Source organism: Tetrao urogallus (assembly GCF_951394365.1).
Source record: "Tetrao urogallus genome assembly, chromosome: Z".
Taxonomy (NCBI): domain Eukaryota; kingdom Metazoa; phylum Chordata; class Aves; order Galliformes; family Phasianidae; genus Tetrao; species Tetrao urogallus.
This window is the reverse complement of record NC_136816.1, coordinates 12,086,667-12,111,946: the sequence shown is the minus strand read 5'-3', so window position 1 is coordinate 12,111,946 and position 25,280 is coordinate 12,086,667. Positions and strand designations below refer to the sequence as shown.

The 25,280-nt window shown below is 39.5% G+C and overlaps 1 protein-coding gene across 1 annotated transcript in view; it reads left to right on the top strand.

The window, feature by feature from the left end:
* Positions 1 to 5,307: 5,307 nt before the first annotated feature.
* ACOT12 (acyl-CoA thioesterase 12) overlaps positions 5,308 to 25,280 on the top strand; it is a gene marked incomplete at both ends in the record, with an annotated part of 29,060 nt that continues 9,087 nt past the window's right edge. The window contains 10 exons of the mRNA XM_079548885.1: positions 5,308 to 5,440; positions 7,719 to 7,788; positions 12,306 to 12,366; positions 13,353 to 13,454; positions 15,333 to 15,465; positions 17,277 to 17,427; positions 21,619 to 21,738; positions 22,435 to 22,585; positions 24,265 to 24,320; positions 24,722 to 24,782. Coding sequence (XP_079405011.1) covers positions 5,308 to 5,440; positions 7,719 to 7,788; positions 12,306 to 12,366; positions 13,353 to 13,454; positions 15,333 to 15,465; positions 17,277 to 17,427; positions 21,619 to 21,738; positions 22,435 to 22,585; positions 24,265 to 24,320; positions 24,722 to 24,782 — 1,038 coding nt within the window. The remainder of the gene's footprint in view (positions 5,441 to 7,718; positions 7,789 to 12,305; positions 12,367 to 13,352; positions 13,455 to 15,332; positions 15,466 to 17,276; positions 17,428 to 21,618; positions 21,739 to 22,434; positions 22,586 to 24,264; positions 24,321 to 24,721; positions 24,783 to 25,280) is intronic.

Below are 25,280 nucleotides of genomic sequence, written 5' to 3'. Positions count from 1 at the left end.
TAACTAAGATATTAATGTATATACTTTCTAGGGATGACTAGATTCCTTTTCCTAAGAGCTTTCAGGAATGAATCTAGAAGCTCCTAATTTAGGATTGTGAAAATTCAGGTAGTAATGGCAGTATATGGGGATTTTTTGTACGCTTTCTGTAAATGTATATAATTTCATATGCTGGTTTGGAGATAAGGAAGGTACCCAGTTTCAGATAGACCAGATTTTTGCAGACAGCATTACTGTCCGGGTTAGCAAAGCCCATCTAAGTTCCACCTCAGGCTTGCACCATACACCTACCTTAATTCTCACCCAACTTGGTATCTGTCCTTCTTCACTCACCATGGATACCATGTCAAAACAATCATACCACTTCTTGTTGCAAGCTGAGGAACAGCTGAGGTTTAAAAATATGAATGTTGCAACTCACGCCTTTTCACCTTCATGAAGTGTCCACATTGTCTCAGCTGAGCCTCCAAAGAGCGGCTGCCTCCAAAGTTGCCATATAATTTCATCACTCAAATGTAGGTGTAATTTATTTTTCATATTTTAATGAGTCTAACAGCAGTGGTATAAGTATGTTTGCTATATTTTCAGAGTTGTGGGTTATTTGGTGTTGAAAATGATAAGCATCTTGTGTAGCTATGAATAGAAAAACTGAGAAATGCTTCTTATGATAACGCTAGTACAATCCCTGCTCTGCTGTTTCATATTTTAAGTGCTGAACTGAACCAAAATACTATCTTTGAGAATTACCCTAGACTCATCCCTCCATGATTTTTTCTGTTCCTGCTTCTGGGTCCTTAGTGAATTCTGGGCCAAAAGTAAAGCAGTGGCAGTGACAAAGGTAACTGTGGTAGCCACTTATGGACAACTTTTCAGATGCATACAGCCGTTCTTGTCTGTTGCCTGATACTCTTGCATTTTTCTCAGTGGATCACCATATTCTTGAACATCTTGATGGGTTTTGTCAGCCATGGAGGAGATGTGGACAAGATTAGCACCGGGGAAGTGTTGAAATGTAGCAAGTAATGAGCTATCTTCTCCAGCAAGCATTTATTTTTAGTGCTTAACTTTCAATTAATGTTTATATTTTCAGTTATATTTTATCATTCAGTATCTTGAGGTGGTTTGAGCAAAATATATGAATATATATAATTTACAAGAAATATAGGCTTGTATTGTGCCTTTGTAATTCTCTTCAGCTTCAGTATCTATAAGCTACGAGCGGACAAACCTTTGGGGTATTCTTTACTACATAGTAGCTGATGGCTTCATTAATACTGGCTATTTGAATCTTCTGGGTCTAATGTTTATGTTTTCCCAGGTGAAAACGCCATAGTGTTCTCCACCAGACATAAGCACAATGACATATCACTGCAGTGCATGCTGTCTCTTAGCTTCTCTCTACATGTGCTTGCATGTTGAAAATTTAGAAATGCTGCTGTATAAATTGCTACCTTGTTTACCCAATACAAGTGTTTTCCTGCATCCCTTGTTTGCTTGAAACTTATTAACACGAAAGTTATCATTGGCTTGAAAGGGAGTTGTGGATGCACAAAGGATGCAGGGAGCAACTCCTCAGTAGTTTACAGGCTGCTGTGCATTAATGTCTTCTCAGCAAAGAAATGTAGCATTAGCAGTGACTTCCTAGTGAAAACACTGAGCGTGCTTATCACTTAAGACTTTAGGAAAAAGCGTCAGACTGTGTAATTGTATCTCATCTAACTTAGACACCTAACCAGTAACATTTGATGAGGCGTGAGCCTCTCATTTAACTATGTTTGATCATGAAGTACCAAACAACGCAAAACTGAAAGGTGAACAGCCATGTTTTAGTATCACAGCTACACAAGAAATCACGAGTTTTCATGAGGTTCTGTTCTGATTTTGTTTCCTTATCTCTAAAGCATTTTCACTGTGGAAGTATCTTTCCATGCAGTTATTGAGGCTTCCTTTCACCAACCAAAACAGTCCGTAGCCTTCTACACTGTGAAAGGCAAGCTCTGTGGAGAAACATGGGCTTTCCGCTTGCCCAGCAAATTCGAAGAAATTTCATCCAAGCCATAAAAGCCTTTTATGTTATTGTGTTTGTGTAATCAAAGCAATTAGGGATAGGAACCTCGGTAATGAAGAGGTCTCTCTGTCCTCCGTTTTACTCTCTCTCTCTGTAATTTGTAGGGATTTAAGAGTTATTTTCTCAAGGCTCAGCTGTGTCTCTCTAAACCAGCACAGTCTACGCATCATGTGAGATTCAACTTAATGGGGATAGCATTTGAACGTTTAAGATTTACTTTTCACATGGCAAGGAGTAATGTATGTCCCTAGGGACGTGGACTCTTGCAAACAAGTCTGATACCAAGGATAAAAAATCAACATGGTACCAGTACATCAGACTCTGTACTACAGTGGGTTTTTTAGCTTTTGTCATTTGTATTTTATTTTGCAGGAGAGGAGTTGGGGAATCTCAGATCACATGGGGGATTTTAGAAGTATATCACTCAACAATCATTTTATAAAGTCTAACTTCAAAATGCACTATGATTTATTACAAAAATATATTTTCTTCTGTTTGCCGACATGGTTGTTCCACTTTGTGATAAGTTAAACTAAGCAGTTAATTTGTTGCACTGCCTAGCTGCATGAATTCATCCAGTGTACGTACGTACCTGTGCAGCATTACTTTGGGTTTTGTATTTGAATTTGCAGTATTGATTATTATTTTTGTATTTTACTTTGCCTCTGTTATTGGAATTGTAGTAAACATAATTTATACATATGATTTTACAACTGTTTTGCAACTGAAAAGTCTCCTTTAAATTGTAAAGTTTTATTGATGGATACTCATTAAAATGGTATAAGAATTATATTAACAATTGTTTTGTGTTTTGATGCTCTCTGTACATAAATATATGTCTATTTATCTGTTTAATGGTGCTTGTGTCTTGCAATTTTGGATACATTTTAGAATAAAGTTTCATTTTACAAGAAGTAGTTGTATTTTCAAAAGCTGTGTCAAAGAAACACCACTTTTCTCCAGAAGTAACTGGGGCTATGGGAGAAACATATGACTCTCCAAAACATGTATAACTTCAGGCACCGGTGTGTTTGTTTCAAGACAATGGAAGCACAAAACCTACAAAGACGCACAGCTGTATGTTCCAGTCAGTTTACTGCAGTAACTGATGTCAGTATTTAAAACATTACCCAAAAGAGTCAGGAGGCATATCATAGCTCTGCTGATTCCATTGGTAAGAAGAGATCTGTGAACATGCTAATGATGTCACCATTACACATGAGGATGTAGTTTTCCAAAGAACTCCGCAGCTCTCTGGTCTTGCATAAATCTGCTTAAACATTGACAGAATTTTGGTAGGCACCTAAAAAACAGTTCTAGATTACAGGCTTCTGTGAAATTTTGGTACTAAATCAGACTCCTTTGTCCTACAGCATTTCACAGAATAAGGTCTCACTTGGCTGAGGTTCATATCTAGAGCAGCTGCATTAGTTGAACTGTCTGCTACTGTACAATTGAGTAATATTTCTTGCTAGCTCTAGTGGATTTATTTTACAGAAGATTTATTCACATGTAATATCGAGCTCATCTTTTATTAACAAAATGCCTTACCTCTCCTGGCACAGTTCCCTTACAGTGTCCTGTTCATCACAGCACCCACTAAATGTACTACTGTGCCACACAAAGCCTTTAACATTGCGTTGCTTCCATTATAAATACTTGTTACTAGGATGGAATAATCTAATATCCATTGTTAGGCTTTTTTTCTTTCTTTCTTTCTTTTTTTTTTTTTTTTCCTTTTTAAACTATTTAAAACAATACTGCACCTGTTTCCTTGGTTGTTTTTACTGTTTCAGTTCAGGCCTCAAGCCATAAAGTGAGAATCATTTATAAAACCACATTAGCAAATAACTTCTGAAGGAAAGCCAATGTCTCAGGTGGTTGAGTAAACCTTTGGAGTTGAGCTCCCTCTAGTTCACCATCAGTTTTCATTTCAGAAGACTACTTTCACTGAAGGCTAGCTCAGCAATCTATGGGTTTGGATGGGTAAGGCATCTTCCATCTTGCCATGACCATTTGTTCCCTTTGCCACAAATGGGCATCAGTAAAGAACTTCTTCACTGTGGGCTTGAGAGAGTTGTGGAACAGGCTGCCAAGAGAGGTTGCCAAGAGAGGTTGAGGAGTCTCCTTCTCTGGAGATAGTCAAGACACATCTGGCCAAATGGCTCTTGCTGTAGGGAACCCGCTTTAGCAGACGTTTGAACTCCCAGGTCCAGAGGTCCCATCCAAACCCTACAGTTCTGTGATTCTGTGAAAGAGAAATGGGCCCCTTTACGCATGCCTCCCAGAGGCTGCCTTCACCTGCTAGGTAGTCCCGCCAGCTTCTTCTAGCAGTGCTGGTATGGCTGCTGTGCTGCATAAGGCAATTTTCTGCTGGGAAACTGAATGTCTGCCACAGATCTCTGTGAACTTGGGCTGGTAACTTCATTTCTGAATCCTTTCATCTATGAAGGAGAATGACATTGATCTACCAGGTGCTTTCTGAGGCCAAATTCACTGACAACTGTGAAAAAGGTATTCTGATGTGCAAGAAGCTAAAGGAGTACCCAGGGCTGCAACTAAAGGATCTGCTGAAGCTGCAAGATGGACACGACATTTGAGTTAGTTCAGCAGACGGCGAGAGGAGAGGTGCAGGAGGGCGGGGGAAAGTCCGCTTAGCAGATCTAAGGCTGGTCTAGGAAAAGGACGCTGCATCGAGGCTGTGAGGCCGTCACCTCACTCCCCGTGGCTGCCAAGTGGAGAAGGCAGCAGCAGCCATTTGTGGCACTCATTCAGCTGCTGGATGCCCACTGCTCCTGGTGGGCAGCTCCTACCTCCGAAAGACCGCCGTCACACGACACGTTCCTCAGAAATCACGCGTCACCTGCAGCTCCGAAGTGCCCTTCCCAAGTACTAGCTTCTCTTCTCCCAACAGAAATGAGAGAAGTTGCCATTTCTGTTTCTCTAAGACTGCTGCGCAGCTAGGGGAGGTCTGCTGACCACTCGCCCAAGCACGCACTCCACACTTCTACAGTTTTCGGTTTCCCCTTTACCTGTCTGTGAACTAGCAGTCCTACCGCTCTCATCTCACAGCGGACAGCAGACAGGAGGACAGCGCACCTGCCCACAGCCCGCCCCGCCGACAGAGGGCGATTCCCTCTCAGACGCGGGCGCTGAGGCGGGACGGGTCCGCCCAGCCCGGCAGGGAACGGGGAGGCCGCAGCGGGCAGGCGTCGGCGGACACTGCCGCGGGTAGCGGCATGGAGCGGAGCGGGGCGGCGGGGGGATGGGTGCCCATGTGCCAACGCGTCCTGCCGGCCCACGCCAACCACCGCGGGGAGCTGAGCGCCGGGCAGCTCCTCAAGTGGATGGACGCCACCGCCTGCCTGGCAGGTAGAGGGGCCGGGCAGCGCGGCGGGGCGAATGTCCGGAGCCCCTCACACGCACCGCGCCCGGCGGTGGTGGGCGGCTTTCTGCTCCCAGGGGCTGCGTGAGGCCCGGGGGTTTGCGCTTCGAGGGGCCTGGTGGGTCCGGGAGGGAGCTGCGAGGGTGGGGAGCGCAAAAAAAAAAAAAGAGGGCAGTGGAGGGAAAGTCAGGGATGGAGCAGTGAGAAGTACTGGAGGATGGAAAAGAGAACCCCGGGTAAAAAAAGCCACCCACTTCAAAGACTTTTATCATCTCTCGCATGGCTTCTGGAGATGATTTGCCGATAGCCATCTACACTCGTGCACACGAAGCCTCGTGGAGAGCAGCACGATGTGGGAGCGTGTGCTCTCATGGCATTGCTGTGCTGGGCTGAGTGCTGGTGTTGCACCATGCTGGAGCAGCTGTACGTACAGGCTGGACCAGGCTTTGCACACTGGTGTAGCTGTAGGTATCCCTGTTCCTTGTGGGGGAGGTGGACGAGGTGACCCTTAAAGGCCTGTTCCCACTCAGACGACTCTATGATTCTATAACCCTTCAGATGGAGAAAGCAGTGGGATGCAGGAGCAGCAGCTGGCACACTTCTCAGGGCCACTGCAAGTTTGCTGAGTGGTGTGATATTGCACGAAGGAATTGCTTTGTCTTCAGCTTTTTGGTTATTTCGCTCTTAAAAATGCTTTTTTTGAAAGGCTCCTCACCACAGAAAGCCCCTAACTAAGTCCTAGCTCTGCGGCAGAGTTGGTCCTTGCTCCCTGGGCTACAAGTTAATCTGCGATCTTAATCAGCTGCAGACTGACTGCAGAGCTTCCTTTCAGCCCACCTTAACTGTTTTTCTTTGGTTTGTCTTAGAACGGCAGCAGTCAGTCATGCCACTCGTCCCTTCGCACACAGAGGGTTTGTAACACTTGAGTCCTGTGTCACAGCATGCTAAACATGACAGATAGGATTTTTTTTGCTGTAGCATCTTTTCCCAATGCTAGTGCCAACTGCATTTGCCAGCACCAGTGTCACACCCGTGTTCTGTGTCCTACTGCTTTAGGCTTGACCCAACTGGCCGCTTGCTCCACTTTTGAGTTTACAAGATATCGCTGTCATGTTCATTGTCTTCTATTAAAACTCCAGCTTCATAGTCGATAGGGTCCTCTTACCCTGATTGGATGATTGTTTTCTTCATGAGTGCCTTCATGTGTTTCACAATCATGTTTTAAAAGGGAATTTCTCAGGTACTATGATAACGCATGCACTATCTTCTGTCTTACCCCTCCAAGCTTATTCTTGCACAGATCACTAAAAATATTGTTAGGCTTCGTGTGAGACCCCCTACCTCTTGGCAGAGCTCTACCATCAGCATTTTTAGCCTTTGTCAGTCAGGAAACTTTTTGAAGCTGGGGTTTCTGGTGTTTGCACAGCCCTCGAGGTGCTGGAGATTGAGCCTGTGACATTAAACTCTAGTGCTGTTGTCAAATAAATGGTAAATCAGAATAACTTGCTTTTAAAAGAATAACTATTGAACTGTCGAATATTAACAGTATAGACGTTGCCCTTTTTTATAGTTAACTTTCCTGATTAATTCTATTAATATAGATGTTATTTTTCGTAACTAACTGTGTCTTAGAGAGATGGAGAGCATAGTACAGATTTTGCTAATAGTATTTTGCAATTGTTATACAAAGTAAATACTTACTTTAATGTCTGAATCTTGATTGCATTTTTTTTTATATATAGTTCCTGCATTTTACTGCAACACTGAAGGCATGCACATACCTGCTTGCCACTGCTGCTACCATGCTATCAAGGCAGTAAATCATTTTCCTTTGTCTTGGAATTCTCACGTAACAAAGTTTTTATGCAGATTTAACATTGCCACAATTCAAAGCATCCTAGTTTTGAGGTGATTTCTGGGAGTGCTATAGACCTACTAATACTTTTTGTCCTGGAACATGCTTGTTAGCTCTCTTGTATCAGTGTCCATTTTTAGCAGAAGACTTTAAACAGAACTTTCAAACTCAGGAGAATCATTATAATAGTCCAGACTCATCTCTTGATACTACCCTTATTTCATGGTAAGTATTTCTCCTATTTAGCTCCTTCTTTTTCAAAAGAGTTTACTGCATATTTGCCTTGGGATGATCAGAAGACAAACTGGGTGTGTTTCATCTCTGTCTCTGATGCACGTGTATGAGTATATAGGTGAATGGCTTGCTGCTAGAGCAGTGTAGTAACTCTGTGTCCTGTGTCTCTTTTGAAGCTGAGAAACATGCTGGTGTGTCTTGTGTGACAGCATCTATGGATGACATACAGTTTGAAGAGGCTGCCAGGTACAGAAACGGCTAGCAATCATTGAATGTTTTCACTTCAGAATTTCTAATTTGGCAGAGATAAAATGAGGCATTGTAAAATCATGGTAAAATGGGCCAGTATACTCTCTAAAGTTACAGGGTTCAGTCTCCAGAATGCTTTTTTCTGTCTGTGATAGCCTGACACTACTAGAAACAAATCAATTTCTAAAGTCCAAAATAACCTGTACTTATTTGACCTGCAAACATCGATACCAGGTGAGAAACCAGTGGCCTAGTGATTTACTGCAGTTTATGTGAATGCTACACAATATTACTTGTCTCACTAAATAAGGAATACACACCTATGATATTTTTCTATCATTTGTATCACAAATCCTTTTTCTCACCATCTTTCAATCAGCTCTTCCTAAAAAAATCTTCTAATAATCTTCTGATAGCAAAACAAATGTTCTGCATTTGTGATTATTTTCATGATTTTCCAAGGAAAAAAAAGATACTGTAGGAGGAAATGGCACATTTTTTTCCTAAACTGTATCTTGCTGTGAACTTACAGTCATTACTTGTAGTTAATGCTGTAATGAACCATTTATGTAAAAGCCATGGTTTGTTAACAATTAAATAGGCAAAACTATGTGCGGAAGTTATTCATATTACAGAACGTGAGCTGCTGCAGCAGCAAGACACAAACAAAAGAAGAAGAATGGTCTGTGAACTTCTCATTTGTGTATTTGCATCTTACAAACTAGAAATTAATGAGTACATAAGCGACGGCACAGATGGGGTAGAACTGCTTACCTGCGTACATGCAGGGGTGATCATGATAGTAAGCCAAGAAACACTGCCTGTCAGATGTACAGCTGATGTTAGTTGAAAACAGAACATGAGTGTAAAATAAGCATCCACTCACACTGCTAAACAACAGGTTTTCAGACTAGCGGCTTCAAAGATGAGAACCTGAAGCAGTAGTATAGTGGGTGAATATGACTATGTTGAAATCACAGTTTGTTCTTCATCTGTTGTACAAGAAGCTTTAAAATGTTTGTCTTAATTGTATTTGTTTTGTTGGTTTTAAACTTTTCCTTAGGAAAAAAAAGTCTGTTCATGAAAACTCTAATCACAAGTGAATCCTGCAAGACTTGGTCCTGCAAGTGAAGTCAGGGCAATGTTTTTCTTTCTGCCACAGTATTTCAGACTTCAGTAGCTTCAGATTTGTTTCTGAAAGCAGACCCAAGCTTCTAAAGAAGATACTGTCCTTCCCAATTTGTTTCTAACTATTTTTCTTGTTCTACTCCCAGTTACAGTGCCAGTTTTTCATTATTAAGTTATGCACAAGCCTAGTAACAGTGAAGTCATGTCAGTAATTATTCTTCAGACTCAGGTCAGCCCTTATATTTCCAAAACTTTACCAGATTATGCAAACATTTTGAGTAGGAGAGCTCTTGTATTTTATAAATTTTAAGTTGCAGGCTGTAAATTTTATTCACCTAACTCAAGATTGCCAGATGTTCTGTAGGGATTAACTCTTCTGTGCTTATATCTTGTCAATTGGCATGGAAACGCAGCTTCTCATTGTGCATCCATACATTGCTAAACTCAGCTTTATGCCATGATAACAAATAAATCCTTCTTCCTTGTCTTTTAAAATGCAGCAGCTCAGTAAGAAAATCTGACTTTAAATGACATTTCACTTTCACTAATACTCTGAGTTGTTCTGATAGATTTCAGACTCCTCCTGCCAGTTACAAGAGAAAGTGTGATGTTCTATGACTTCTGCCCAAGCTAATCAGCTGTCTTGTCTTAGATAAATTGGTTTTTCTGAAGACAGAATACATGATATAGTGTAAAAAATTCCATTTTGAAACAGCTCTGGAAAGTACATAGAAAGACATTTCTTGATCATGCTGCGCTACAATCTCCATTCTGACATCTTTATTTTCTGATATGGCCATGGACCCCAGAGGACATGCTTCTGCAATGAAATGTGAGTTCAGGTAGACAGACTGGAGTACCAGGGGAGATGTAAGTCAGTCAGGCAGTATAATGTCTCTGAAATCCAAACCTGTCTTGTTGCAAGTCTAGCTCCTCGGGTTGAGTGAGATCACATTCAACTTTATTATATACTTCCCTCAAGTTCTGCACTTCGTCTAACATCAACAGACCCAGTCCTACCTCTCCAGCCTCTGTTGTGCAATATTCTCAAAAAGAGGAAGAAGAGTCACCAGGGAGGTATTACTAGCAAAGGTCAGAAACAATCTTTTGCGGAGAATAGTGAAGTACTCTTTGGGGTAGAGACTAACGCAGTCCCTGCTAGGTAGGGGACCTTGGGGACAATCTGGTGATGTTCACAGGTACTGTGATGTTGTCCAAAACTCTCTGAACTCAATCTCTTTAGAGGAAAGCATGATACTTGCCAATAGTGTGTGCCATAGTCAATTTTATCTACTGAATTTATCTTTTTTGACCTTGTGCTTCTCATTACCTTTATTACTATATTACTGTAATCCTCTTGGGAGTTTGTGATAGACACAGAATCTTCAGGGGAAGAAGGACCATCAGGGTTCAACTCCTAGCTCCAAAAGAGGAAAGTCCAAAACCCTGTGGCTGAGAGTGCTGTCCAAACACTTCTTGAACTCTGGCAGCTCAGGGCCATGCCCACTGCCCTGTGGAGCTGTGCCATGCCTACCACCCTCTGGCGCAGACCCTTTCCCTCACCCCAGCTGCCCTCCCCTGACGCAACTCCATCCGTTCCCTCGGGCCCTGTCGCTGTCACAGAGCAGAGCTCAGTGCTGCCCTCCACTCCCTGTGAGGAGCTGCAGCCACCATCAGGCTTCCCCTCAGCTCCTCTGCTCTGTGCTGAGCAAACCCATTCACCTTTCCCCGCAGACCCTTCTCCACATTCGCAGCCCTCCCTTGGGCACCCTCTGACAGCTCCGCGTCCTTCTCACATCGCCAGCCCGCACACGGTGCTGGAGGTGAGGCCGCACAACGCAGAGCACAGTGGCACACTCCCTGCCCCCGCAGCGCTGGGCCCGATGCACCCCAGGCTGGATGGCCCTCTGGGCTCCAGGGCACGCGCCGGCTCGCATTCACCTTGCTGCCACCAGACGCCCCAAATCATTTTCTGCACAGCTGCTCTTAGCCGCTCGTTCCCCAATCTGTACATATGCACTGTGTCAGGTAAAGAATTCATCACTTCTTCTGTTAAACTTCTAACTGGTGATTGCCTGGAATTATGTTAATGTTTGTGCATAGTAGAAAAGCTTCTACATATCTTGAAAAGCTATGTGTCTGCAAAAGGTCCTAAATCATACCTCTAACCACTTTTTTTCCTGTCTATGCAAAGGTTCCCACTTGCATTCTTGAAATGTGAACAAGAAAGAGAAAATTTGTATGCAGTTCATTCTTCTTGTCTGGTGCTGTAAAGGAACAGGTTTCTTATTTTCCATTTTAGTGTTTGAAAACAACTTGCTTGAAATTCTGGGAGTAAGAGAAGTAGTTTAATAAAAGGCATACCTTTACATATCAAAACACTATTCATTAAATTAGAAAGAAACAATAAATATATATACTTTAAATAAACTGGGATCATACTGTGCCAAGTTCTTAAGTTGCAAATTTTTGTCAAGTTCCATCTGGATGAAGCTTGCTGCACTCTGGATCTGATCCTTAGCAGCTTTAAGTCAGTCTGATTTCCATGAAGTCAGTGGCCTTTTATTTTAGCTGTGGTTCTCACCATGCATATCAATAAGGTGCTCAATAATACGGCTCTTATTGAGCCTCTTAAGGAGGCTGCCCTCTTTCAATTTTGCCTAGTAGCAGGATATTAAAAATAAGAGTCAGTCTTAGTATATAAGAAGCATTTTACAAGTTCCTTAAGGAAAGAATATGTTTTCATAGCCAATTGATTTTATGTAGATGAAAATATATCATTCTGCTTAGATATTCCGTGTAGACAAATGAAAAAGAGCAGTAGTTGTTCAGAAGCATGCTGCTAGGACAGAAGGGGCCTGCTGCAGCCCTGCACGCCCACAACACAGAAAGTGAACTCCTTTCACATCCTTCAGAAACTTAAATGAGTTGGGAATGGAGCACAGACTGGAAATAATTGCTAGTGTTTGTGTATGTGTATGCTAGAGAATGTGTATAGAACATATCCCATGCAGTTTTGCAGTTAGATATACTCAGTAACTTGGTGTAACTTTTGTGGCAAGATATGCCTTTGAGCAAAAGCAGAATCTAGTATTAAGGACTTGGGTGGTGAGCATACCAAGGATACTGATTGATAAGTTTACGCAGTTTTCTGAGTGACTGAAATCATTATTGAGCATGATGTTGAGTATGATTGAAGCCTGACTTACAAATAATTGTGCATAACTTTTTTCACTGCATTTGTGCTGCCCAGTAGAAGGTACAAACTGATCACAGCTAGTGACAGTTTCATCCAGAGATTTTCTTCTCTACTATTATGGATACCTATAGAGGAAGGGACTTGTAAACCATTATTAACCATAAGAAGATTTTACTCTTCTTAACAGGGTTGGACAAGTTATTACCATCAAAGCAAAGGTGAACAGAGCATTCAAAACCAGCATGGAGGTAAGAGCTTACCACTTGTATTACCACATAATGATGCTTCAAGTACAGAGAAGAGAGATGGGAGGAGGGATACAAGAGCCCAGTCTTACTAGTTTCAGAAGGTGCTTTCTACAGATCTAAAAAAAAACAGCACTGCTTAATCAAACTCTAGTTTCATAATGACTACTATAATTCCGTGTTGGCTGTTAAATAATCCATGTCAAAGTAGAAACTAAGCCCTGAAGACTTAGAATATTTGGCAAATATTATGGACAGGATGGTATAGATGGTGTTAGTCTAGTCCTAAACTATTAGCCTCAAAGGAGTCTTTGGATCAAAGCCAGGGTCTACTGAATACGTGGAGTTGTAAATGTATTTGAAACTTATGATATGGGAGTATTTTTCTCAGTGGAGTGCATGTTGTTCATATTATAACAATGCACTGTCCAATCATTTGAAATGAGAATTCAGGCTAAGGGATACTTTTTTCTGACTTCTGCCCAAGTCCAGTGTTTCTTAATATCAATGGGAATTATGCATATTCTAGAAGAATAATTTAAAACACAGTTTAAAAATAAAACATGAGAAAGTTTGATGCACATCAGGCCTTTTTCAGAGGTTCAAATGAATTTCTTCAAGTGTTCTGCATGTTTATAAAGATTTGATTTTTCATACATGTGGTAGATTTGAATGAGGACTCCAAACGATATACAGGTAATTAGATATCCATAAACTAAATGTCTGTCCTGCTTTTTGTTTTACCCTGTAACTTATAGGAAGCATCCATATACTAAAAACTTTTCAGGGGTCAGAGAATACTGATATTCTTAAACGTTTGGAGCTCTATCAGTGATAGCAGATCAGTCTTTTTACTTTTGTTCTTCCTTTAGGTTTAAGAGACAGGATGTGATTAATTTGATACATAGTGTGTTGCTTTATCTCAATTCATCTGACAGTGGTGTAATTACTTTTTTTGTCCCCTTGTCTTACTACCTCCTTCCCTGTAGGTTGGCATCAACGTTACAGTGCAGGATGTTTTGACTAATGTTGAAAAAATTGTGAGTGTGGCATATGCAACATATGTAGTCAAGCCAGTTGGTCCTGAAAAGGTATTCTTTTTGTTTTGTTCTGTGGTTGAAGTTGGGACCAGGTTTCTCTGAGATATTCCAAATTTTATATTGTGAAACATGGGAAAACACAGATAAGAGCTTATTCTGTTTAATAGTAGAAAAGCAGCATAAAGTCTTGACAATAAAGAAAGTGCTTTTTCCACAACTACAACATCTGAAATTCTTAGCTTTTTATAATTTTTTCCACTTTTTGTTGCACATTTACTAGTAGTAGAACTGGTGCCATTATAAGGGCTCAGTGTTGACAGACGTATGCATGGAAGAAATATTCCTTTGAGTCTGCACCATCTCTCTCCTTTTCAGAAATTGATTTACATACATGAGAGGGATTGGGGGAGTTCATGTATTTTTTTTTTCTTTTTCATTCTTCACCTCTTTTGAAGAGATTGTTCAAAGTCACCACTATTCAGATAGAAGAAATTTTTTAAGCTGTCTTCCAGTGTAAATTAATTATTAAGCATTTATGTAAAATAGCATTCATGCCACTGTTGTTTATTCTCCTCAGTGTCTAGCCCCCTGGACATGTTCAGTAGTCAGTCATGGTACTGTTCGGCCTGTTTCCCATTGCTGTGCTCAGCAGCCACTGTTCTTCTAATATTTTCCTGTGAGAGAGGCTGTATACTCACCAGATCTTCTTAATAAACTCCTTTGTAGGTAGTCTTCTTTATAACACAAATTGCTAGAATCATATTTCATTTTTTATTTTCTTGTCTCTTAATGCGTTATAAAAATGCATCTGCCTTTTTAAAATATTGACTGGAGATTGGTAGAGAGTAGTCACAGAATCATAGAATCACAGAATCACAGGATGACTTAGGTTGGAAGGGACCTAAAGCCCACCCAGTTCCAACCACTGCCATTGGCATCTTTGCCACCCACCTGATCACACAGGACCCCAGCTACTTCTTTTCTTTTTTGCAACAATACATGACAGCTTGCTGAAGAAACAGTTCAGAGCACTTTTACCAAAACTAAAGCTCAGTTTACCTCTGAAAGATTAACAGCTAAATTGGTTAATCTGAGGGCACTGAAATGTTATGAAGTAAAGATTGTTTATTAAACATTTGATATCATAGCCATGGCATTAACCAATTTACCTTTTGCCCAAATTTCCAGGAGGGTTATTTCAGGATTAAGTTGGTGATGATTAACTACGACTAGGTTTAAGACAGGACTGCCAGAGAGAATTTAAGACTTCAGTTCTAATTCCATTGGAAATTAAGGTCTTGGGGAAATTAAAGAACATTCTTTTCAAACCCTTTTTTCCTGAGCAATTGTTGCCAAAGCTGTGCAGAGAGCAACAGCATACATTCACCATCTTTCAGCTGAGACATTTGGAAAAGGTGAGGAAGCTCTCGAGTAAAATCAGAGATGAGACAAGAAAACTAAAAAAGCATTTTGAGTAAAGACTCTTAAGATTGAGAAATAATGGCAGCACTACTGTGTGATGCAGAATATTGGTATTGTCTGTGTTACAGAGCCTGTGCATTCTTTTTAGGTTTCTGGAGCCTGATATTGTAAATAAATCACACAAGTAATATATATTAAGGTCTTTTTTTTTTTTTTTATGTATTTGTTTGTATGCTTGTTTATTTATATTGCATGTGTTATCATAGATAAGTACATGTAAAAGCTAAAAGAATGTCATTGGGTTTTGACAAATGACTCTGAAAAGATAATGCAGTATCCCTTGAACTTTGGCTCTGTTCTTGTTTGTATTAATCAGATGTGTCATCTTCGACAGTTGATAACAAAAGATTATGGAAAATGCTGATGGTATTTTGAGTTCGAAGTGCATAGTATGATTGTAGAATCAAGAGCCTTTTTTTTATTTTATTTTTTTTTAAATTTGTATAGATTGAATTAGAACCTGTAAAGCTTTTGTCTGCAGAAGACCATCTGGAGCATGCCCTGGCTACTGAAAGGAAAAGAATCCGACTGGGCTATCAAGAGGTTTTTCAGAACCTAATGCAGGAGAGTAATAAAGAAGGTGACTACTGTGGTCAGTACAGAGCATGGAATAAATAACTAAACAACTTATAGAGCAGTTCAAACATCTGAATATAGCTTCTTGAGGTGGTGGTGTCAGATTGCAAAGAGTGTGCCAGATTTGTGATGCTGTGTTGGATAGTTGCACTAATATAATAGTATTGCTTTCAGAAATTCCAGATTTAAAATGCAAAGGACCAAAGGCTAAGCACATGTTGAATAGGTGTGAAATGCAGATTTTCTTATAGATTATGTGTAAGGTTTAACAGTTTGTGCAGAACTTTGCAATACAGTAATAAGGTCCTATAGGACTAGTTATAAGGTAATAAAAAGGATAAAGTCTTTTCATGGCTATGACTGTGGAAGAAAGCACTGAGAACTGTGTTCCTGCTGAGAGGTATTTCCAACATGCAGACATTTCTTCATTATGTGATTGTTAACAGGTTAAAAAAAATTAAACTCCTCAGGACCAAGCTAGAAAATTTCAGACAAGAAACAAGTTGATATTTATTTCTGGTAGAAATAGCTTTTCTTAAAGGCAGCTGTACTCCAAAGTTGCTGTAAAAGGCCATGAAGGAAATTACTAACAAATTTTTAAGAAATCTGCTCATATTTTGAAATTCTAAACTGTAACTACATAAAAACAATGGTCAGCATGTATCTTTATCAAGTTATAGTCTTCATTTAATAAGATCGTGTAGAGACTAATACAGAAAAAAAAGTGTTTGTGTCTTGATAATTGCCTCATAGAAAGTGGCTCAATCCCATGAAAGACAGATCAGAGATGCTGTTTTTGCCTTGCCTTGCCTAGAAATTTCCTGGAAGGGCCTTACAATGGTAAGCACAAATTCACCTACTTCAGGAGGCAGAGTGAGCATAACAGGAGAAACAGAGAAGAAAATACTGCATTAGATGCTTCCATGTAGCATATTCAGAAAGTGACGTTTGTTTTCTGAGTAGGTGTTGTGAAACAACTTAAGCAGTTCCAAAGTTCAGGTTAGTCAAATGTGTCTATGCAGTTATATAATCATAAAGCCAGTTAATTAGGGCAAAATTCAAAAGTACAGTTCAGGTCAAGTAGCAAGTATTATGGATGTGCACTTAGTAAATTACTGACATCGTCTCCTGCCTAAAAGCATTCTTTAAAAATGTAACTGAAAAAGCAAGGTGACTAGTCACTTGAAAGTGGAATTGGAAATGCTTGAATAACAGAAGGTTGTTATTAATTCAGATAAGTATTTGTATCCTTATTTTATGCCTTCTATATTTCTAATAATGAAAAATTTGTAAGCAGCAGGTTATGAACTAATCATGCAATACTCCAACTTAATTAGACACATTTGCACAGATGCCTATCATACATGGTGGTCAAAGTCTGTGGAAAGCATTTGAACAAGTGATAAATAGTTTTAACAATATCCATTAGAAGTTATGCATAGCAACCATGAATAATGCAAGCACAGACTCTGACAGTTGGCTGCATGTGTTCTCAACTAACCAAGCCTCACAGTTATTACTTCTGATGCAGCATCTTCAGAGAAGATAGCCTGGGAAGGAAGGATCGCAGCGTCATAGTCACATACCTAGGGCTGCACCATCCACCACCTCTAGTTAGCATGGTAGAACAGAACAAATCATCACTGTCTTTCTGCCCTTGAAAAGAACAGAGGTTTTCCCCTGTATTCCTTTTTCATTTTTCCTTTTGAGTGTATCTGAGGCAAATGGCACACTTCAGTAACTGGGAATATTTTCCTTTTGGCTATCAGAGGTAATAGCTGAAATAATTCATGATACATTGCTCCTATATTTCAGAAACTTTTGAAGAGGAACATGCGATTTCAGCTGACCTTACTCATGTACAAAGTATTGAGCTTGTCCAACCTCCTCATGCAAACCATCATGGAAACACTTTTGGTGGTCAGATCATGGCTTGGATGGAGACAGTGGCAAGTATTTCAGCAAGGTACTTTCTTCATCATAGTCTTCGTATATGTTTCTAAGTGGATGTATTCCTCCAATTTGATATTTAGGGTTTCAGTGGGATTTATTACGTGAAAAAAGCAGATCCAAATCTTCTTGCCTTTTCTTCTTAAGATTGCAGGAGGTCTTTAAGCAGTTTATGTGGTACATTTACCACAGCATGCCACACTACTGTTGGAGTCATGTTTTGTTCATTCTGTAACACATGCAGGCCCGAAGGCGAAAGAGGCTGTATTTGCCTGAAACTCCCTGCAGAAAGTCAGCATTAGGAATAGGAATAGAATCCACCCTCCTTTTGGTTGGTGCAGTGTTTTAAAAGCAGTGGCAGTCGTTAAGTCATAATAAAACTAATACAGGCTCATTATCAGTGGATAGCCAAAAATAGAGAGATTTCTTATGGTGGTCTTAAATGAGACTTAAATGGTGGTCTGCAAATCCTTATACCAGAGGAAGGAATAAGTCAGGGACGAAGAATCAGAAGAACCACGTTCTTTTTTATTGATGATGAATGATGAATGGATGTTTAACCCCCACAAGTCGCCTAGCCTTTCAGCCCCTTTGAGTCCCACATCCTGTGGGTTCTGATATTTTTAGTAGTGTAATTTGCTTTGACATGTTGAGATAGTAAGTACAAAATATTTTTGTGACACTGTCTAGCTCTGCTTATCATTATGGCCTGGGCATATTGTCATTAAATTCTTCTTGTCTGAATTTGAACTGTTTATCTTCCTCCTTGTTCTTGGACAATATACAGAGCTTCTTTGTAAGCAACACTTGAATTGCAGTTTCAATTCTTCTTGCATACCAAGTGACCTATTTCACTGCAGGGATGTTAGATTTGTTTTTGTTTTTTAACTTTAATAATTAAATTACTTTCCCATTCATTATTCATGTGTTTCTGACTTGGAGACAGTAGTTGTACTGATAGGAATCTATGAAGGCATTACTCTGAAAGTAATGTCTTGTATTTCGTTATGTTGGCCCATGTCACCAGAGACAGAGGTTGGTGGTATGGCAGTAGATGTTGAATCTTCCTGTCAATACTGTTACATTTTGTTTCTGTGCGACAGACAGGCAGCAGAGGAGCATCTGACATGGAAGTGCATATGAAGTAAAAGTGTATAAGTGAATTCCTCCATGTGGAAAAAAATGACTCCCACTGACATTTATTGACATTTTCTGAGCATTTATTGAAACCAGCTGGTGGATTTGAGCACAGTGTGGGAGGTGGGTGGTGCCTTTCAGCAGTGGTGACAGCAACGTGAAGGTCAGACCATGTACCAGATGCCTATGCAGATTGTTCTGAGTGCTGCATGCACTCACTGTTGAAAATGCATGTTGACTATGTTGAGAAATGGTGTTTTGTAACTGAGAATTTTCTCTATCAAGTAGTGTTGTACTGTTTGTATCTGTTGTAGTTTCCCTGGAAATAAATAGGAGACCCTACTTTTGGAGCAACCTACATGCTTTCCTTAGTTAGAACTGCTTGTTTTATTAACATGAGAATGCACTGACCTTACCTACTGTTGTGCAATTTCATTGGCTTCAAAGGCTTCAGATTTGTACCAGAATTTGACCCAAAATGCTTACTTGTTTTCATTTGGTAAGTTTGACCTACTGAGAATCATAAAGTGAAGGGAAACATCAGCAAAGCAAGTACTGAAAATATTTTCATTGGAATAATTAATGTCAAACATGCTTTGTTGTGTTGAAAATTTCAAGATTAATAACTGATGACAAAGGATAGTTGAAAACAGTGATACTGTAATTTCTGCTTGAGAAGCAGCTAGTTTTCCTATAAACCTTTTCTGAGGCCACTTGTAATTAGATGTGACCTTTGAAGGTGCCAGTTAGGAGTTGCTGTGGCCACAGATTTTGACAGAGAAATGGAGCAGGAGGACTAACACTTGAAAAAGTAAATTTGTAGGGACTTTTGAAAGGTTACTTACCTTCTCCTCCCTCTTTTTTGCCTGGATGATAGATGAAAATCTTACAGATAGTAGTAAAGCCATCCAAATACTAGTTTGAGCCAGATTAGTCACTTGTATGTCTTAAACTTCCAGAAGTATTCAGGCCATAGCTTTCCTGGAAAAACAGCATATTTAGGCCGAATTTCTGTTTATTACTTTTTTTGTTATCAATTACAGAGTAATACTATATTTGCAGCCTTATTGTGAACTTTCTAAATGAGATAACTATTGAATGTTTTAAATCAGAATATCAAGTTATTCTTAATGAAATTACAAAGTCATTTGAATGTCTTAGCCTATTAAAAAGATGTACCAGTCAGTTAATTAGCAACAGATAATTGTGTGCGTTTAACCATACTGGAACATTAGCTTCTACAGTGTTAGCTTCCAGAGTGGAATTGAGTTAAAAGCTAGGAATGGTACAAAACTGTATTCTCAAGCATAAAAACTGCACAATGGAAATCTTGTCTCAGATGTGCATCTGCAGTTCTTAATTGAAAAGTTTTGCACACATACATGGGAATTGAGCAGAGTGTGAAAATGAGTGACATTCATGTATAGTGTTCGTGTGCTACAAAATAACATCTGCCAAGAGTGGGGTCTTTACTACACTTAGAACTGCTGAAGAAACCAAAACTTTGCCTATTCCAGAGTGCTTGCAAACTAGACTCTCCTTCCCCCACCTTTGCCCTTAAATTCCACAAACTCTTAAACTCAGTAGAATCATGCAGCATTCCAGGTTGGGGGGTCCTCAAAAGATCATCAGATCCTAGCTGTTATGGGAAAAGGTAGCTTAGATGAGGTTATCGAGTGCTGAGCCCAAATTACATCTTGAAAGCCTCTGGTGATGGAGGTCACCATATCCCTGAGGAAGTTGTTGCAGTGATTATTCTTGTTGCAAAAAAAATTGTTTATTTTATAAAGACAAAAACTCCCCCAGTACAACTTAGATCTGTTGCCCCTTGTCTTATCAGTATGGCTCCTTGTAAGAGAACCTCTGTCACTTTGGTAGCTGTATTGTAAGTGCTGGAATGCTGTGGTGAGGTTCCCCTCTCAGCCTTCTGTAGGGTGAAGAGATTTAATTTTTTCAGTCCTTTCTCACTGGATAGATTCTCCAGTTCTTTGATCATCTTTGTGCTCCTCTTTTGGACCCTTTGCAATCCATCTGCATCTTTTTTATGCTGTGGAGACCAGAACTGGACATAGTACTCCAGCTGCGACCTGCATTATCCATACTGCAGACTTTTTTCTGATGTGTCAGGGAAGTGTTAGGTTGTTGGAATTCCTTAGTGTGAATGACACAGTGTGGCAAAGCTATTCTAGCAGTGTAGCTTGGTTCGATAGGTATCTGTTCCACCGGTGCCCTCATTCAAAGAGCAGCTGTGCTTATGCGCTCATGTAAAGAGTACAGTCTTCAATACTAGAACAGAAAAATTCTACCATAAAATGTCACAGGCAGTTTGAAAAAAATGAACAAAACAACTCACCTTAACCTGACAGCATGTAGTTGAATACAGTGTGTATCAAGTCTGACATAAGAAGAGAGCTCTATAGAACTGGACACAGAAAAGAGAATCAATTTTTATTATTGTTATTTAACTGAACAGTTTGGGGTTTCTGTACTGGTAAGGAATTGAATCAACATCTTGCTATCCCACTGTGTGTGCTAATTAAAACCATATATGTGCATTTGGTTTTATTAGTAGCTTTTTATTCTCATTTATATAAAATGAGCAGAAAACATTTGACAAAAAACCAAAGTGTATTGACAAGAGTAGGTCATCAATTCTGTTCAGGTTTCTTGCATTGCCTAAAGGCTTTATGATTTAGCATTTTTGCATATTGAGCATCATCCTACTCCCCATGCAGTAATGCAGAAGTTAATGAAACTATTTGTGAGGTATGTGGTTGCTCAGAAGGCAAGGTATTCATGGTCTGGTACCAAAATAAAGTAATAAGAAACAGTGAGAATTAATTAGTGTTTGTAAAGTGTTGAAAATGAAACAGTGTGATATAAGTAGTAGTATTATGTTTGAAGCTTGAATTAAATGCTGTTGGAGCTGAACACTTTAACTTATATTGGTGAGTTGTATTTTGGTGAGTTATGATGTATACTTTAATCGCTGCTGACTTCAGACTTAACAAAGGTGGTTCTTTAATGTGACTGGATAATTTGCTCTCTGCCTCTTTTTTTTCTTTTTCAGTCGCCTTTGTCATTCATATCCCATCTTGAAATCTGTCAGTATGTTTAAATTCTGGGGTCCATCTGTTGTGGGTGACCGCCTTGTCTTCAATGCAGTTGTGAACAATACATTTCAAAATAGGTAAACCTCTTCATATACTTATTCCTTGAATTCTCCATCACCTACCTAACTGCATGCTTCAGATTTTTATCTGGTAGTTGACTTTGCCTTACTGAATGAAGTATTTTGCAAATGGAACTTAGAAAGATGTATCTATAAATATGTGGTTATGTATGTGCATGTTCCACCCCAGCATACAGTTTGCCCTTTTGACTGCCAGGACACACTGCTGGCCCACATTTACTTTCCTGTCACCAGAGCCTCCAGATTCCTTTTTTCAGGCCTACTCTCATCCCTTGGTCTGTGCGTACAGGAAGGTAGCCTCTTCATGGTATGCTTCTGCTGAATGTAAAATAAATGCTGTCCTACTAATTTTTGCTCAGTTTTCTCACTGGTGTTTATATTTTGCTATTTAGCTCAATTTATTCTCTTCTTACTCATTCTATTTGTCTAGTGTCACCTTTTATTTTATTTTATTATTTTATTTTATTTTATTATTTTATTTTATTTTATTTTATTTTATTTTATTTTATTTTATTTTATTTTATAATCTGTGAAAAGCATCTGTCCATGCAGAATAATTTGTTTCCTGCAGGAAGTATTTGAGTACAGCTTTGTGAACACAGGAAAGTGTTCAGCAGTCCTTCTTAGTATATCCTAGAGCTACTTTTGCATCACTTGTGGTAGTTCAGTGATGAATTTGAGCTCTTATTTCAGTGTGGAGGTTGGTGTTCGCGTCGAGGCTTATAACTGTGAAGAATGGATCAAGAACCAAGCACGACATATTAACAGTGCATATCTCATTTTTAACTCCGTGAATGACAAAGGCGAGCTGCTCACTTTCCCCAAAATCAAACCTATTACTAAGGTCAGCTGTTACCCTTATACTAGAATGAATGTATGCATGGAATTATGTGGTCCTGCTTAGCACTCTGCATGTCACACAAGTGGCCGCTGTAGACTTGCTGGGAAAGGAAGGGCTAAATAAGGCTCTGGAATACTTCTTGCAGCATACAAAGCCTATAAATGAAGTGTTTACCTCTGATTGCAAAATTAATCGTTATTACTTTAGACATCCAAAACAGACGTGCATTGGAAGGTAGTTGTCATTAGAACTTCTGCAGTTAGGGAATGAAGAGAGAAGAAGTATCTGCTGTGCATATTTTCCACTTTTCTTCTTTAGTCTCCAGTGACTGTATAAGATGCCCAGACAGCAAGAAACTGGTAAAGCTTAGAAATGTTAAATGAATTCTTATTTTTAGAAACTCTTAAGAAAGATGAGAAATAGAGTTAGTAGAAAGACCTTGGGAATCAAATCTCATGACACAGGCAAGCTTTCTAGTTTTTTTGGTGTGGAAACAGAAGCATGTGTTTCCTTGAGAGAGGCAGTGAGAGCAGTACAAGCACTGTTCTTGAATTATTTGTTATCACCTGTCATTAACTAAATGCTCTAATTAATGAGATTTTTAGAAAGCGGTGTAGGCAGAAATGAAACTATTCTTAAACATCAAGGTATCCAGTGTATTAGGTGAAGTCATAAGGTTCACTCCTGCTTCACTCTTGGACTGTTTCCAGAGGAAAGACTGACTCGTACTCTTTTAAAAAATAGGGGGAAAACAGCACCTTAACTTGTGCCAGTAGAACAGTGCTTCCCTAAAAGACCTGGCTTAGAGGGGGCATCCACAAATTGAACATCAAGATAAGAAGATCTATACCATTTCCCACACAGTCAAACAAGCAAAATGTAGGAAGTCTAGGAAAGTCTAGGAAAAATAGAAAATACGCTCAAGGTTGTTTAAACTTCAGTGGTTATTAGACTGAACATGGCAGCTGAAATTATTAGTTTGTATATAAGAAAGGCTAAGATGCACTAATCCAGAAATTCTGCTTACTCTAGTAAAAGATGCATGTCAGCTCTTTAAAGGAAACAAAAAGCTTTTTCCAGAGTATTAGTTCCTTCAGAGTGATAAGTCCTGTTGAGCAGTTTGGTTCAGTTTTTACTCTTGGCTCACTTCCATGCTTCAGAAAAAAATACTTCTTGGCAGAGCAGTGGTAAGGGAAGGGAAGGACCTGCTGCCTTGAAAGGCAAGGCACGTCTGTGCCCTAGGTCAGTGTGCACTGAAACAGAAATTCTTCCATGTGTCTGGCATGCTTTGAACACTAGATGGTGGTGAGTTGGATTGACTATTTTGTTAGGTGCCACATTTTAGAAGGAATAGAATGTATTGTGGTACACTGTGTGGCTGCCCTTGCATCAGGACCAAAGTGCTAGGAGTATGCTGCTGTGATATGATTTTTTTAATTGGATTGATTTTGTAACTTAAGGGAATGTTGTCAAGTCAAAAGTAAACCACCGAATCAGGTTAATCTGGGGAAAGTTCAACATCCATATGTTCCTCATAGTACAGTTCTTTATATAATAATAATGCGTTCATGGGTTTGTCCATCTGTTATATTTTTTAGTTAGTCTGTTTCTTTGTTTGTTTTGTATGCACATGTGTTCCTTAAAATAATCAGATGTGTCCTTGTCTGCTTGACTTTTTAAAGGACAGTGTGCGACGATACCATGGAGCTATTGCCCGAAAGAGAATTCGACTAGCCAGGTACAGTTGAACAACAGGGAAAATTTGGTTTTGGAAACTCATTTTCCATATGTCCACTAAGCGATAATTTGTAAAGTAGTCTTAAGTCTGTTCAAACATAACTGTTATGTTGCTTAACAGTCTAGACTGTTCTGTCTTAGTTGTATCAAATTATTAGGGGCTACTCATCCCATAAGTATTTTGTTCTTGGGGTTATTTTTGTCTCCCCCATATTCTTTGGGGAAAAAAAAAGGAGTTACACAAACTTGTCCTGCAGTTGGCAATTGGTAAAATATTTGTAAAGCATTTGGAAGACACTTAACCCTATAGAACTGGTTGATATGGGCACATAATATATATATATATATGAAAAGTGTAAATAACTGTTTCATTCTGCTTTTTTTCTTTTAACTTTGTTTTAGAAAATACATGTTGTCTGCTAAAGAAGACAAACCTTATGATCTGTGGGAGAAAAGCAACCAGGTGATCTTTAGATTGTGTTCTACCCTCTACCTGAATAAAATACTGTACGCTTTTTGAGTGTGTAAAAAAGTTGTACAGACCCTGTCAGTTTCCACACTGTACCTGCTGTACCAAAGTATTGTGTTATTTGCGGAAGAATCAATAAGCCTGTGATAAAATGAGCTTTCTTTTATTCTTAAAAGGTTCTTACCTATTGATGTAAGTTTTGTACATAAAATGTGTCTCTAAGATTGAATCTTTTACCAGATAGTCCCTTAAGAAGCAGAGCTGGAATGAAGACAGGTCTCCTGAAGATTTATGTCCCACTGTGCCTCTCTTTTAAAAAGCTGTCAGAAGTTGTGGGGTTTTGTTGTGTCTAGTGAGCTGGGGGAAAGACCTGGCAATGCAAACAGACAGGTGAACAGTGAAATAAGGTAAACTTCACTTCTGTGGGAAATAAAGATGAAAATGTGTTCATTCCTAGATGCTCTGCCTAAAGTGGTAAGTGTTTTCTGACTT